Genomic DNA, 17,490 nt, shown 5'->3' with positions numbered 1-17,490 from the left:
TAACCTGGGTGCAAGGGTGGATTGCTCTCAGTACCGAGCCAATTTGGAGAGGTTATGAATGGCTTCTTCATCAGCAAAATCTAGGCCCGAAGCAAATTGCTGGGCTGCATGTTCTAGTCCCTGAGCTAGGCCACGGTGAAGCCCGGGTCCTAATATGAGTTACAATCTGCTGTTCACACAATTTAAATGCCAGCCCAGATAAACTGGGGCTCCTCTCTCCACGAGGCAAAGGCTATGAAACTGCCTCTGGCTGCTGTACTTCATATCTGCGTGTTTTGTGACGATTTGCCCTGTTAATATGATCAATTGAATACTGAGGCTTTGGGCCTACGCCAGGCTGCATTGAGGATTTGGATCTGAGGACTGAATTTGGTTTGGAATGCTGGTGTTGTTGCCGCCTCCTGTTGTTTGCATGATATGTGTATTTTTTGCCATCTCTGTCCGCATTGGGGATTGGTCTTTAATTTTTTTAATTGGATTCTTTCGGGTTTCTTGCTTTGTGGCTGCCTGTAAGCAAACAAATCTCAAGGTTATATAATTTATACATTCTTTCATAATAAATGTACTTTGAATGCTTATGTGAGAATGCTGTTTTTGGACTACAGTTCAGCATTCAACACCATAATTCCAATCAGGCTCAACAAGAAGATCAGTGACCTCGGCCTTCACCTGCCTTGTGTCGCTGGATCATGGACTTCCTGTCAGATCACCGGCAGTTGGTAAGAGTGGGCTCTCTGACCTCTGCTTCTCTGACTCTCAACACAGGTGCCCCTCAGGGCTGTGTACTAAGCCAACTCCTTTACTCTCTGATTACCCGTGACTGTGTCGCCACCCACAGCTCCAATCTGCTAATTAATTTTTCTGACGACGCTGTACTGATTGGCCTAGTTTTAAATAATAATGAGGCAGCCTACAGGCAGGAAGTCATCACCCTGACACAGTGGTGTCAAGAAAATGACCTCTTCCCTCAATGTCGCAAAAACAAAGGAGCTGGTTTTGGACTACAGGAGGAATGGAGACAGGCTAACCCCATTGACATCAATGGATCTGGGATTGAGAGGGTGAACAGTTTTAAATTCCTTGGCATAAACATCACCAAGGATCTCGTGGTCTGTACATACTGGCTGTGTGGTGAAAAAAGCACAACAGCACCTCTTTCACCTAGGCAGTTGAAGAAGTTCAGTATGGTCCCCCAGATTGTAAGAACTTTCTATGGGGGCACGATTGAGAGCATCCTTTCTGGCTGCATCACTGCCTGGTATGGAACTGTACTTCACTGAATCGCAGGACTCTGCAGAGAGTGGTGCGGACAGCCCAGCGCATCTGTAGATGTGAATTTCCCACTATTCAGGATATTTATAAAGACAGGTGTGTAAAAAATGGCCCAAAGGATCATTGGAGACCCGAGTCACCCCAACCACAAACTATTCCAGCTACTACCATCCGGGAAACGGTACTGCAGCATAAAAGCCAGGACCAGCAGGCTCCAGGACAGCTTCTTCCATCAGGCCATCAGACTGATTAGTTCATACTGACACTACTGTATTTCTATGTTATATTTACTATCCTGTTGTACATAATATTTATTATAAATTACTATAATTGCACGTTGCACATTTGAACAGAGATGTAACATAAAGATTTTTACTCCTCCTGTATTTGAAAGATGTAAGTATTAAAGTCAATTCAATTCAATTCAATCTTGAACCTGCTGCATGTTGTTTGGTGCTCTGTAGTTGCTGAGAAAATTTTCAACAACTTCCTTGAATGCCTTCCATGCGATTTTCTCCAGCCTCACTAGAAGTTCTTTGAATTGCCTGCCATTGATGACCTGTTTAATTTGTGGACCAAAAAAATGCCTTTCTTAATTTTGGTATCAGTTATTAAGACTTGAATTATGAATTGAAATAACAAATATAGGTGATTTCAAAAATACCATGGTGATTATCATGGGGCATTTCATGGTGATTTTCATGATCAGCAGCCCAAAATCTATAAAATTCACCCAAACAATCTTTGTTGTCCAGTGTATAATTTGAAATAGTAAAGGAGTTCTGGAGATCTGGGCTTTAAACACTGTGTTTGCATTAGGAAGATGCTGTCCTCAAGTGGGCGATAGGATTAGTGTAGAGGTGAAAAAAGTCAGCCTGGGCCTGTTTCTGTGCTGTTCAATTCGATGGCTCAATTAAAGGAATTGCTGCCAGTTCACCAGAGTCGATGGCTATAAATTCATTATGCATAAAAGATATATTTTCTTGTTATTTTGCACTCAATTAATGTTTGCATTTCTTAGTTTCCAAATTTGCCACAGATTAATGTGAAATTAATTATGAAATGCTGTATTACTTCAATATGAATGCATGTATATTTCACAATTTTATTTCATAATTATCATAAATCTGTGTACCTTGATCAAGTTATCTTTGTCTCCAGTCCTGCATTCATCATCAAAATTTGGTTTTGATTTCTGTACTGCAGGAGATCCATAAGCATGCATGTATATACAAACGTGTATTTTCGGTAGACGTTAGCTCTATTATTAAATATTAATGCATTGGAAATAAAACTTGCTTTCATCCTCTGATAACTTTTTGGCTACTGATTCCTTTGCTTAATGGTCTTTGGTGAACAGGTAGAGGATTATTACAGACCCACCCTCTTCAAGCAGAAGCCGGCATTCTTATTCCAATTAAATAGTTTTTTTTTCTTCCTTTTCAAGTTCCAAGCCAACCAAATGACTTCAAGGCAGAGCCAAAATCAGACACAAGCATAATGCTATCGTGGACACCACCTCGACAAGACACCATCACCAGATACGAGTTGTATTTCAGAGAGAGGGAGGATGGCGGAGAGGTATGGCACAATATAATTTTTCAACGTATCTTCTGAAAATGGGTAAGAATTCTGATAAAAATATAAAATTGCACACTTTAAAAACAAGGCATTGTCCCATTTTACAAGTTCACCATTGTCATTGTCATACATGTGTCATTAATGAACAGATGATTTAATATATAAGGAATGTTTGATGTCTCTGACTCTGTACTCAGAGTTCAGCAGGTTGTGTGGGGGGGGGGGGGAATCTCATTGAAAACTACCACTGAAAGGAGTGGATAGAGCTGATTAGTAGGAGAGTCTATGATCTAAGGGCAAAGCCTTGGAATTAAGGGAGGTCCGTTTAAACCTGAAATGAGGAAGATTTTTTTTAGCCTGACTCTGGTGAATCAGAGGGCAGTGAAGGCTACCATTGGGTGTGTTTGAGGCAGAGATTGACAGGTAAGGGGGCTAAGGGTTATTGGAGAAGGTGGGAGTATAGGGTTAAAAAAAATCACCCATGATTGAATAGATGCTATTTTTTCTTATGGTCCATAAAAGCCTTCAGAATTTGGGTGTTATGTTTGAATAGTTCCTCAATTCCTTCCTGACAATTTCGGGAAGTTTTTTTTTCCATGAGGTCTATTTTAATTGGTAAGTAAGTAATCCATTACTGTGACATATATTTAGATACAATGTAAAACTTCTGTAATTCATACAGATTAGTCCATACATTAAATGTACAGTGAAGTAGTACAAAAAAAAGACAACGTAGAATTGATTGTTTTACCTACAGAGAAAGTGCAGAGCAGGCAGACAGATAAAGCACAAGAGCCATGATGACGCAGACTGGCAGGTCAAGAGTTTGTCTTTATCATAAAGTTTGAAAGTCTTTCATGGTCTTTCATTGATCCAACCTCAGGTGCCAGTATGAGTAGTTCAAATGGGTGTCGTAGAAGGCTTCTGCATGTGATTCTCAAATAGTCACATTCCATTATGCAGTCATAAGGGAACATAAGTCAGGCAGGAATGAGGGAAAATGAATTCTAAAGTGCAATGAGAACTGGCCAAACAGCAAACACTGAACCTGTGACTGACTGTTGATGTTGCAGGGGTGACGAGTGATGGGATTTGTGCACGGATAGTGGTTAATAGTACCATACCCGTATGTCTGCACTGAAACTTGCCTGCCAACAGTTGAAGCCAAGTTTCCAGCTACACTTGGCAGTTACCATGTGCCAGGCTTCAAGTTGTTTAAAAATCCATACACTTATTAACACAGTGTTACCTTTGCCTCTTTAATGACTCAGACTCTAACAAGAATATTATCCTTTTACATTACCAGGTCACTGTTACCAACGCAAGCATAGGTAGTTAGACAATGAATTTTGGACTATATGCTTTGCATTTTTCCAGTATCTCTCACATTTCAGAATTTCTTATTGGCATCAAAGAGAAAAATTGCATCGTTTATGATGAAGAAAAGCATGTCCGTAGGTTCACATTTAGATTTTGCTATGCTCTGACTCGGCAGATGTGTAAAAAGGGCCCTTTGTAGGATCATCGGAGACCCAAGGCACTCCAACCACATTCTATTCCAGCTGCTACCATCCGGGAAACGGTACCACAGCATAAAAGCCAGGACCAACAGGCACCAGGACAGCTTCTTCCACCAGGCAATCAGACCAATTAACTCACGCTGATTTGAGTGTATTCTATGTTACATTGACTGTTCTATTTATTATAAATTACTATGATTGCACATTGCACATTTAGACGGAGACGTAACGTAAAGATTTTTACTCCTCATGTATGTGAAGGATGTAAGAAATAAAGACAATTCAAAGCAGGGCTGGGATTGAAGTTTAGAATTGAAATGGAACCCCAATGCATTGAAGGTAACAAAAGCTAGTTTAAGTATCTCGCCATCATTCACACTTATTGCTGCTACAGCAACCTCATTCTATTCCGATTCTGATTCTGAGCTTAGCCAATGTTCAAACCTTGGGGTTTCCTTTCTTCCTGAGAAGTAGATTCCCATCTCCAAACCCAATTATGCATGAAAAGTTTTAAAAAATGGGCATGATATCAGTTGGTCCAAATGATTAAGTGGCACAATTAAGAAAAAGGTGTAGGATTTTCTAAAAAATATACACTTAAAATGATTTACTGTGTGGTCTCCAGTATGCTTACCAGTTCTTTGAAACACTGAAATTCCATTGTAATTGGTATTATTCACGTTGGGCAGCAATGAGGAAGGGATTGACATGCAGACTGGACACATCTCTACATTGATATTATAATGAACCATCTGCCTGTGTGAAACGCTAGATTCGGCCTTCCAGGCACTGCCCTGCCAGTCTGACTGATAGGGACCAGTGAGCACCTGCAGCTGATGGGAACCATTAGGCTGGAGGAAGTGTGCTCAAATGCCTGTTCATCATATCAATTACCTGCTTCTCCGGCTCCATTCTGTTTCATTTTTCTGTCACAGTGATGAAGCTGCAAACATTGAAAATGGTTTTCTTTCTGATGCCAACAGCAGGAGGAGGTTTGTAGAGTGGAAAGCACTTTCAAGTTCCTGCCAGGTTTTAAAGCTTGCTGGAATCCAATCTGACACTTGGCATCGATGAGCGAATTCAGTGAATGAAGCATCAGAGGAACCATATTTTTAACATCCCAGCTCTTCAGGAAAAGATTCCATCAGAAACAAATGTTCCTTTACTGAAAGCAAAGATTAATTCTGTAGAACTCATTTGCATGCAGCCTTCAGTGTCCTAACAGTACTAAGACACTGACTTGGAGGATAGTTTGCCTTAAGAAAAATGAAAGTTGAGTTTATTGTCATATGCACAGGTTCTTTGAGAAATGTACTTGCAGCATCACATACACACAACATCAGTCATACAACATTCACAAGGAAAACAAATGCACATGATACACAATTCTTATGAGAAAGGACACAATTAGAACAGCAAAACACAAAGTCTTCTGAAGTGCAAATTGTTGATAGTGTTTCTACACAGGGGTAGTGATTAGGGTTGTGTAGGTTGATTCAAGAATGAAACGGTTGAAAGGAAATAACTGTTCTTGAACCTGGTGGTGTAGGACTTCAGGCTTCTGTACTTCTTGGCAATGGGAGGTGTTCTTGAACAGGTAGAAAGGTGGATAATGTTGACCCCTTCTGGAGGTAATGCAGGAACAAGAATGGACACTGCTGAAACTTCTTGTGTGCGTGTTTCCTGAATGCTTAACTTGTAGCCGGTTCTTGATCACTACCATTTCATGGTACTATGATTATTTTGATCACTTTACACTAAAATGAACCTTTTTTTGTTCTAATTGTACTTTTCCTTGCAAAATTGTGCATACATTAGATTCAGTTTATGTTTTCCTTGTGAATATTGCTTCTATAATACCAGATGCCTGTGATTCTGCAGCAAGTTTTTCATTAGACATGTGCATACATGTACTTATGCATATGACAATAAATTCGACTTTGATTCTGAAATCCTGCAACTCCCTTCACAGCAACACTGTGAAGGAACCTTCACTAGAAGAACTACAGCAGTTCAAGAAAGTAGCTCACTATCTCTTTCTTAATGGCAATGAATGTTGTCCTTGCCAGCTATCCTTTGCCCCCAGAAATTAATTTACAATTAAAGTTTTAGGTTACCGTACACTTGTTTTCACGTTGAATTCTTCTTGAGACACATGGGTATAGTTCCCACTCCGAATCAAGTCATTTCTTTAGTCATCTCATGCAGTTGGTGCTCCCTGGCGCTATCCTGCAAGGCGCAAGTGGACAAATCTGCATGAAGTCCTCGCTCTTCACTGTTCAGAGCTAATGGTTAAAAAGAACTACTAAGTTCAGAACATAATTGTAAAGAATGCAAAAAAGGCTTTTTTAAGCTCATTGTAAAATTACTACCACTTGGCAGTGAACCATCCTTCCTGGGAGATTAAATAACAATTTACAATGTTTGTCATGTATTGGTTTCGGTGTTCAACATATCAGAGAGAGATGTTTTGATATTTTGAGAAAACAAAAACTTTTCAAAAGTATAGCAGGGTAAATAGCATCAGTGTAGGCATGATATGAGAGGATGAGAACAATAATGTCTGTGTTAGAGTTAATTGATAACTAAGAATGTTGACTCCTTTACTTTTGGCAAAATATTCATTTAATTTCATGGGATCAGACCACCAGTGGAGAGTGTGTGATTTCCTTTACACATTCTTTCCATCGGTGTTCTTTAATTGACTTATTTCACTGAAGAACATAATAAGTTAAGGTGAGTTGCCTACTAGGAAACCTTGCCATCAGAAAGTGGAATAATTTGTGAAAGAATATAACAAAGTAGGAGCAGGAATAGGCCACCTGTCTCTCAAATGTATTGCAGCACTCACTTTGATCTTGGCTGATCTGTCCCAGGAATGGACTCTCTTCTGTACCTATTTTCCAAGACGCTCAATTTTCCTTAGTTTCAATAAATTATTTCTTCTTTAAATAAGCCCAGTGATCCAGCCTTCACAACCTTCTAGGATGGAGAGCTTCAGAAACACACAGCCTATCTGTGAGAAATTACTTCATATGCATCTACAAACTGATGAATCTGGTTTCTCATGTTACCAGGATTTAGTTCAGAAGTCATGCAGTTGTCTGTCTAGGTACTGTATCCGATGCAGACGTTGGTGAGCATGGTTTTCTATATAGATCTATCCCTTGTTCTTTGGATGACCTCCATTTCCTTGATGTGTTGCCACCTACATATATATTTTCACTATACAGGTTGAATAAGTCTGGCGAAAAGACACAACCTTGCCTGACTCCTGTCATGATATTCACATACTCAATCACTTCACCTTCTATTCTGATGGATGCTGTCTGGTCCCAGTATAAGTTTCTTAAGAAACGTATATCTTTCCCATCTATGTCAAGATCTTGAAGCACTTCCAGAAGATCTTGGTGTCTGACTGTATCAAAAGCTTTTGTATAGTTGAAGTCTTTTTGTACCTGGATGCAGTTGTAAGGCATAAAAATAGGCCCTTTGGCTCACTGCATCTATGCTGACAACTGGCTTAACTATGCTAAACCCACTTGCCTGCATTAATTCCATAGCGTCTGTGCCCTGCACATTCTTCAGTGTTGTTACTGTTCCTGCCTCCACCACTTCCTCTGACAGCTTATTCCAGATGCTTGCTACTCTTTGAATGAAATATGTACCTCTACTTGCCTTTAAACATCCTCCCTCTCACCTCAAGCATGCCTTTTAGTTTTTGATCCCTCTGAAACAGACACTGGCTATCTAACCTGTATAATTACCCTCTTAATATTATAAGCCTGTGAATGAAGGCATGCATGCCATATGCCTACCTGCCTTCCTCAACACTCCATCTACCTCTGTTCCCATTTTCTGAGAACGATGTTCTCTCTGCTCTACAACGCACTGTGAAATGCACTTTTGAGTGGATAATTGCCATCACAAGAGACCAGCTCCATATACAGGGGGCATAGAAAAGTCACACATGCAAGGTTTTATACTTCTCTGCAGACTAGTTGCTCCACTACCCTCTCTACTAAAAGTGTTATTTATGAAAAATAATCATGGCGCTTCCTGCTCTCTTGCACTTTATGTTGATGCTTCATCATGCTGCTCCGTTTGACTCAAGTTCCCTTTATCGCCTGCAAGGCAAAATTCTACTTTTCACTAAAGCCCCTCCGCACTGTTTGTCCTTCCTGTAGTCTAGCTCCTTGGGTTGTGTTTGTTTGGACAAGGTTGAATATCCTTTTAATTTGTGCAAGTTGGTGACACATCATCAGACAGCACCAACCTGGAAATTCATCCCCGATTAGTGGTGCTGAACACCCATAGAACAGCATGAGTACTCTGTACTCCACTCCCATCAGCTAGGTCTGTTTTACAGGCAGAATATAATGTGTTGCTACTAATCCTTTTCAGGGGTGCATTTCCAGGAAATGGAATAATGTTCCACTTCGCCTGAGAGATGAAAACCTGGTCATGTCAATCACCAACCATTGTAAAAGTCAATTGATTATTCGTCTCAAGAAAAACTGTGAGATGAGATCCAAGGGAGCACTACAATGTGGGAGCAATTACCCACATGTAAATTTATAAAGTTAGTGTCAGGGTTAGGCCACTTAAGGACACTTTATATGTTTGATTACTCATACCACTGGGAAATATATTGTAGACGTACTGTGCAGTGTGACGTGATTCTCCTCCTTTGTGTCCAGTTCTCGGTGGGATGGACCCTCAATCCTAATGACTAGAACATGTTCTCAGACTGGTTGTTTGATGTAGATAGCATTTCCACTGCAGCCTGCTGCAGAAATAATTTGGTCTTGTTGGGACTAAATTGACATGTGTAATCATTGGTATAGGATTTAGAGTTAACACTGTAGCAAGGGGCATTATTCTGCAGTTGGGATTAAGGGTTTTTGTTGAAACAGAACAAAGGAAGCCTTACTCTATAGCTGTCCTGGGCACATATGGTGCTGGTAGCGTACAAGATTCTTATATATTGATTCACATATTGATATATTGATTCTTAAATTAGAATCAATATGTAATTTGACCATTTTTTTTCACTTGTCTTCATTGAAAAGTCACAGTAAAAGCTTGGAAGTTTATTTCTTTTACCATCAATTTGTCAGGTCATTACTCTGTCATTAAGGGTCCTCGTAGGTTGCAACAGGTTTCCATTCCTGCAAACAGTTCATAACCTGAATAGTTTATAAGTCAGAACTATAGCTGCCTGACAGTATATTTAAATAACAAACAAAGGCCAACAGGAACAACATGTAATTAAACCAGGGAGCTTAACTCAAATATTCTTATTTTTCTGCAAGACACAATGATATTGCCACAAGCAAAGTTCTCACACAGCAGAAGATGCTGTCAGCCCCACAGCAGGCAGCAAATCAACTTTGCTGGTCTCCCAAATGCTCGTTCTTATTTATGACCTGTGCATAAGTCACTAGTTCATAAGCTGGAGAGGGCCTGTAGCTAATTTTACCTCTTGAATGACCATTGCTTTGTGTTTATGTGTATGACTGTAATTATTAATGACTACCTTTAAATTGGCTTATTGTTATCACAGGTACCAAGATGCAATAAAAGGTTTTGTTTATGTGCCATTCAGATAGATCATTCCGTACATAACTACATCAAGGGGAAAAACAGTAACAATACAGAATCTTGGGTTACAGTTACAGAGAAAATGCAGTGCAGGTAAACAAATTGCAGTGCAAGGGCCATAGTGAGGTAGATGGAGAGATCAGGAGTTCATTTTTATAATACAGGGGGTCCACTGAAGGGTCTTACAACAGTGGAATAGAAGCTGTCCAAGCTGTTCTCAAGCTTTTATATCTGTTGCCCAATGGAAGAGTGGATGGAGTCTTTGACTGTGCTGGTTGCTTGTCTGAGGTAGTAGGAGGTGTGGACGGAATCCCTAGTACGGAGGCTGGTTTACATGATATCCTGGGTTGTGTTCACAGTTCTGTGTTTTTATTCTTGATTTGCCTCAAATTAGAATGCACAGAAAGTACATCCTCATTTTTTTGATTCCCTCCACAGCAAAAAGTCACATTTGAGCCAAAGACATCTTACCTTTTAGAGGATCTCAAACCAAACACTATGTACCACTTCCGCTTGGCTGCTCACTCTGAGCATGGGCTCGGAGCTTCAACCTCCCAGATCTCGGCCAAAACCATGGAAACTAGTAGGTTTTCTTCTGTTGACTAGTTGGTGATTTCTGTTGTAATCTTGTTCGCCTGATGGGGTAGACTGTCCCAAGCAGCTGAATCATGCAGCAGGTGGTATTGGAATAAAACACACTTAGGCTTCAAAAGGAGAGAAACATTAAGGATTGAAAGGTTTATATTTCAAGCAGGTGGGATTACAGTGTGCATACTTACACATATTTATATATAAATACTAAAACATATTTGGACTGAAGAATAGGAAGCTTCTTGTTAGTTGACCTTTGTTGTTCATTTAAGCATAATCTATCTTGAATGCACTTCATTTATTCCTTCATAGTCATTTCTGCCTTGCAACATTGATTGCATTTGGATTCTAATTTGCCATAAATTTATTCTAGTTAGAAGTCAGTAGTGGCATTTCTAGTATTCAGCAACAGGATGGAACCAGGAGTTTGAACTTTTATTATTTTCTGTTCTAAATAAAACTTGGGGCAGATAATGATCTACATTTTACTGGGCATGGAATGATGAGAAAACTTGCAAAGGTCAACTAACTGCAAAATTATCTATTATACTCTAAGTGTCATTACTTTCAATGAAGCCCTAAAGGTCAAATGACAAGATTAAATTCTGGGCACTACTTAATGAAATGCTAATGATGTTTCACCTTTAAAAAACATTTTAATACAATTGACTGCTGTTTTAATACCTCCGGTATAGAATGCTCTTTGATAGAGTTGATTTTTAGAATTACTGATAGAAGTCTTGTGCAGCTGATGCAGAGTTCACCTGTCTGTGCCCACAGTATGAAAACAAAAAAAGATAAATTTTAATTATGAACAGTATTTAGGGTCAGATTTTATTTTCCAGTTTACACTTTCAGCAACTTTGGGGATAATTTTGCATGCAATCATCATGATATTCCAGCTTTTATAGTAATCAACAGATGCAAAGCCCTTCCCTCAGTGTTATTGACTGAGAAAGTGACAATCAGAGTTAAAGAAAGAATCTTCCTTTTGGATTAGTATCGTTGACAAAAGTGGATTAGGTGAGCATCTAACCAGTAGCCTGGATTTGCTTTGACTGGCCATATCTCCTTTGTTCAAGGACTCTTATGCAAGAAAATTATGTCACAGGACTGTGTGTGCTCTGCAGAGACACCACCAGTCATTTTATGTTAAAGCAGAGATTCACTCCAGCACTGCGAAATGCTCCCTAAGGCTGTGTAGATGACTTAACAAAGAGTTATGAGAAGATTTTTTTCATTCAGAGAAATCTCTGCTGCCTCTCTCATACCAGACAAGGCATATCAAAGAGAGAAGAATTAAAAGCTGAGAAAGTGTATGTGTTACTACTCATTTTTATGAGCACATCTGGAACAGAAGAGACTTATCCCAGAATAGATCATATCATTTTCATGGCAAAAGTTGTACTCCACATTCTCCATCCCTTTCCAACACAAATCGGAACAGCAATTTAACACAGAATTACTGGTGGTGCCTCCAGAGAGCTCATACACTCCTGGGACACAGTCTTCATGCATAATGGCCCTTGAGCAAAGAAAGTAGCACCTGTCAAAGCAAGTTGGGTCTACTGTTTAGGTGTTCAACTAATCTCCTCTCCTTTCGATGCATTTGCTGTCTCTGGGCTGTATTCATTGAAAGGGGTTTTTGTTGAAACTTACCAGACAATGAAAGAGCTGAGTAGAGGAAATTTCCATTAGTAGGGCAAGTCTGGGATCTGAGAGCATTGCCTTGGAATATAGAGTCATCACTTTAGAATTGAGATGAGAAATTTCTTCAGTCAGAGGATAGTGAATCAGTGGAATTCATCACAGAAGGCTGTGGAGGCCAAGTCATTGGGTGTATTTAAGACAGGGATTGATAGGTTCTTGATTGGTAGCAGAGTTAAAGATTATGAGGGGAATGGGGTTGAAAATAAATCAACCATAATTGAATGGCAGAGCAGACTCATTGGGCACGATGGCTTATCTGTGCTCCTCGATACTGTATTCTTCTGAACCTGAGGAACCGTAACAACCCCAAAGGAAATAGTCATATATTTGTCCAGGCCAGTGTTAGCCCTCTGCTGACATTAGCAGAGCAAACATTATGTTCCACAGAGAATTTACCATTCCTCCCTATAGTTACCAACTTCAGGCTCCACTCCTAATCAACAAACACAAAATGTTGCAGGAACTCAGCAAGGCAGGCAGCTTCTATGGGAAAAAGTAAGTCGGTATTTTGGGCTGAAACCCTTCGGCAGGGCCGTTTCGGTCCGAAATGTTGACTGTTTTGTTTCCATAGATACTGCCTGGCCTGCTGAGCTCCTCCAGCATTTTGTGTGTGTTGCTTAGATTTCCAGCATCAGCAGATTTTCTCTTGTTTATCCACTCCCAATCATCCAGTTTTACACTAGTACATTAAAGCAGCATCACACTAGTTGGTTTGGCCTCTGCCTGGTTCCATAACCCGGAAAGAAGTTATTGGTCATAAGATAACAAGGCAAGAAGAATCAGAGGACTTCTGATTCCCCCAACTCTTCAGAATAATCTCCAGCTCTCACCCCAGCACCCTTGTCATTTTTAACCCCTGACTTCCATTAGTAGTCAATGTTTCTTCCTGCAGAGAGTCGTGGATCTCTGAAATCCTCTGCCTCAGACAGTTGTGGAGGGTAGATCTTTTATGAGTATTTTAAAAAGCAACCAGAAACATTTTTGAAAGATCAGGGATTGAGTGCTTTGAGCAGATAAGGCTGGGGGTAGTATGAATGTCAGGTTAGGTTTAAGGGACTGAGTGGTCCACTCCCATTCCAACCTTCTTAAGTTCTTAATCAGCTATCAATGGCACTATGCAGTAGATGTCAATCAAAATGTGCTGATTCTGCAAGCTGCTATTCACAGGTATACTTATTGCTGCAAGCAGCTGGGAATTAACAGCTCTCGGGTTAGCTCTTAATGTTAATTTAATTATGGTCAATAGCAAAGGCACAGAGTGACAAGAAGAATAAAATCTGACCCTGTTACAGAATAAAATGGAACTCAGAATCAGATTTATTATCAGTGAGTTACATGATATGAAATTTGTTGTTTTACAGCAGCAGTACATTGCAGACATAAAATTACTATAAATTATAAAATTAAGTAATTAGTGCAAAAATGGAATAATGAGTTACTGTTCATCGGTTCATGGACTGTTCAGAAAGCAGAGTGGAAGATTTCTCAAAGTAGTGGAATCTTTTCTCCCTGTGATAGATTGTGTTATTTGATTCTGTATAGTGTATTACATCAGCTGAACATATGCTCTCAGAGGGTAAAACAATCTCTGCTGGATTATTAGTAAAACAATTCAACTGTGGACAATGTTGCAGAGAATCTTGCAACAGAAGCATTTGTTACTTGACCTTTAAGGAGTGAAGCAGGCTGTATGTGACTTCCATCAGTCGCAGGTGGGTCCCATTGACAGACAATAAACGTGTCTCTCTTTGTGTGTGGTAGGTAGGTACCTGGAATTTCACTTAGCTCTCTTTCTTTGGAATATAGAATTATTTGTAACTGAAATAGAAGGTAAAACGCCCTACTGCATGCAGCTGTTCATGAAGGGTAGGTAATAAAAAAGGATTAGAGCAATTAAAGAGATATACATGATGTAAGATCTGTAATTACAGGTAGGTAATATTACGTGTAGGCTCCATTTTCAAAATTTTATTTCTCTTACCATCACTCCCATTTTCAAGTTTTAAGTTACCCAAAATTATTTTTTGAGTTGCCTTTGATTTTCTAAGCCAAGGTGTCATATTTTAATTTGTGAAAACCTGTTATGTTTAATGATTTTTTTTGTTACTTTTAAGTTGTTGGATATGCTCCCATTGTTGGTTTTCTTTTATTTTCTTTTGTGATTCCCTCACCCATTCACTCCCACCCCCTGTACTCGACTCAACTTCCAAAAAAAAACAGAGCCATCAGCCCCACCTCAGGACATCAAGTGCACCAGCCCAAGTTCAACGAGCATTTTGGTAAGTTGGCTGCCCCCACCAGTAGAGAACCAGAATGGCATCATCACCAAATACTCCATCAAATACAGACCTAACGACCGAGAAGACAGCTGGCCCAACGAGGTCTTGGATATTCCGCCAGACACCACCCAATATTTGCTTGAACATTTGGAGAAGTGGACAGAATATCGGATCATTATGACGGCCTACACTGAGGTTGGACCTGGCCCAGAGAGCTCTCCCGTGTTGATTCGCACAGATGAGGATGGTATGTTGACAAAGCCTAACCAATCAGCAACTTTCTCAGCTATCAATTCTTCCCTTGCTGACACTTTTTCACTGTTGTGTCTCACTCTACTGAAGACCACCCTCTGTTGCTTTTTGGACTACAAATCTAGAACCCTCAACAGTGAGAAGGCACCGCTGATTTTTTTTATAACCCTTCTCACACCTCCAGTAGTGGATTGCTGTTCTTAAAATTTGGCCCTCCAGCAGTATTCTTTTCAATTGCTTTTTTTAAAGTTGCTTCAAAGTTCTTCTCAGATTACCAACATATCACATTGTTTTTTTTTACTGGATTTCAGGAGATGTTGGTCTGTGAAAATCCAAGCAGTCCTGGGAGAGAGACCCAAAAATAGCTGACATTTTTTCTCAACAATAGATAGCTTTTTGGAATCATTTTTTTAAAGTCAGATCTAAAAACTTCTTGCATTTTGTGATGCTTTGGAATACAAAGCATTATCCTTGGCTGTCTTTTTTTCCTCTGTTTTTAGTATTTGTACCTTTTCCTCCATGTTTTTCACATTTTTCCACATTTTTGATATTTTAGAAAGATTTTTCAGCTTATGAAGCATTTTTGGACAAAAGTGACACATTCATATATCTCTTTTGAAAAATAGTGGGTCTGTCCTTGTGCTGCTGATTTGGAGGGACAGGGTGTCATCTTTTTTTTTCTTTTAATCAAATGGTATTCTTCCAGTTCCTAGTGGTCCTCCTCGCAAAGTCGAGGTAGAGGCTTTGAACTCAACAGCTATTACAGTGTTGTGGCGCTCACCAGTTCCAAATAAACAGCACGGACAAATACGAGGCTACCAAGTCCATTACGTGAGGATGGAACATGGAGAACCAAGGGGACAACCCATGCTCAAGGATGTCATGCTGGCAGATGCACAGGTAAGTTCAAGTTTTTTAACATCATAGACATATATACACAAAAGTGCCATGAATGTGGGCTTTTGGCAATAGCAGCACAGTATATTACAAGATAAAGATAAACATAAGTTAACCTAAATTTAAATTAAGATAAATTACACATAACACTTATGCAAAATAATAAAATAAGCCCATCAATATTAGGTACATTAACAACATTTAAAAGATACATGGACAGGCACATGAATAAGAAAGGCTCAGAGGGATAGGGGGAAATGTGGGTGTATGGGACTAGCTTAGACAGGAATCTCAGTTGGCATAGGCCAGTTGGGCCCAGGGGCCCAATTCTGTGCCATATCACCTCATAGCAATGGTCCAAGACTGTGAGAGAAATAAATATATAATCCAAAGTAGTGTTAAGGTTTTTCAGGTCAGCTGAAGAACCTGATGGTAGTGGGGAAGAAGCTGGTGCTGAACCTCGAGGTGTTCTCCTGCCTAATGGTAGCACCAAGAAGAAGGCATGGCCTGGGTAGTTGGAGTTCCTGATGATGGGTGCCACCTTCTTGAGACATTGTCTCTTGCAGATGTCCTCAGAGGTGTTGAGTCCTGTATCCACGATAGAACTGATTGAGTCCACCACTCTCTATAGTCTCTCAAACTCTTGTATGTTAAAATTCCAGTGCATTGGAGGCTGACTGAAATAATGACAATGATTTAGTGCTTGTTAAATTTCAGTATGTTCAATTAGAGAATGGAAAATATATATTTACATGTATCTGTCTTTGTATTTTATCTTTTCACTTCTACCAGCTGTATTGCTTTAAAGCAAGGACAACATTATTTTAATATGATGCAATCTATTGTATGTAGTCACACATGAGAAACAGCCCCATTCCCCACACGTTCCACTTCCAATGTTCAGGGTTTGTATTCTTAGATTGCAGAGGTAACAGAAGGGGGGGCTGCAGGGAGAAAGAGAGAAAATTAAGATTTTGAGGTTATAAATGCATTAGTATAAAGAGTACTTGATTGACATGGAGATGGTGGGCCAAAGGTCACGATCTTGATGATACATTGTGCTTCAGGGAGGAAGGTGAGCTTGTGATGGAATGAGATGCATTTTACAGCATTTTCTTTCATAGTTCCTTACTCTGACCTGGGTGATGCTGACTCAGTTTGATTCAGAACTAATCTTTGAAACTCCACAAACTACTTTTTATAACATGTTTCTGCAGCTCTACTGCTGAAACCGGTTGGTATACTCCTTTTTCCTTGAAACTTAGCTCTCCAATTCTTAGACAGCTGATAATGCAAATACACATCTCTGCATTCATAGAATATAGAAGAGGCCCTTCAGCCCATGATGTCTACACTGCCATGATGCCAAATTAAACTAGTTCTATCTGCGTGCTCAAAATTCATATCACTCCATTCCCCGCAAGTCCATGTGCTTGTTTAAATGCCTCTTAAACATCACAAACAAGTTTCTTCCACCACCATCCCAGCACCCCATTCTAGACACCAAATGGATTCTGTGTAAATCTAAATCTTACCCTGCATATTTTGTTTAAACTTTTCCCCTCTCCACTTAAAGTATGCCCTCTGGTAGTTCTAACCTGAGATAAGGACTCTGGCTTTCTACCCTATCTAGGTCTTTCATAATTTTATAAACATTTGTCAAGTGTCTCATCAGCTCCTGGTACTCCAATGAAAAGCAGCCCAAGTTTGTATAACCTCTCCATACAGCTAATGCTTTCTAATCCAGGCATCATCCTTGTAAACCTCTTCTGCAGCTCTCCAAG

General features: G+C 39.7%; 1 protein-coding gene across 10 annotated transcripts in view; it reads left to right on the top strand.

Moving 5' to 3' along the window:
* Nucleotides 1–17,490, top strand: part of LOC140197686 (receptor-type tyrosine-protein phosphatase delta) — a 606,878-nt gene that overhangs the window by 409,880 nt on the left and 179,508 nt on the right. For all 10 annotated transcript variants that reach the window (XM_072258000.1, XM_072258002.1, XM_072257999.1 and 7 more), the window contains exons 9-12: nucleotides 2,720–2,853; nucleotides 10,416–10,560; nucleotides 14,499–14,804; nucleotides 15,516–15,709. In XM_072258000.1, the coding sequence (XP_072114101.1) occupies nucleotides 2,720–2,853; nucleotides 10,416–10,560; nucleotides 14,499–14,804; nucleotides 15,516–15,709 (779 nt within the window). The remainder of the gene's footprint in view (nucleotides 1–2,719; nucleotides 2,854–10,415; nucleotides 10,561–14,498; nucleotides 14,805–15,515; nucleotides 15,710–17,490) is intronic.

This window comes from Mobula birostris, chromosome 5 (assembly GCF_030028105.1).
Source record: "Mobula birostris isolate sMobBir1 chromosome 5, sMobBir1.hap1, whole genome shotgun sequence".
Classification (NCBI taxonomy): domain Eukaryota; kingdom Metazoa; phylum Chordata; class Chondrichthyes; order Myliobatiformes; family Myliobatidae; genus Mobula; species Mobula birostris.
The sequence above is the reverse complement of the archived record's forward strand: the minus strand, read 5'-3'. Positions and strand labels throughout refer to the sequence as shown.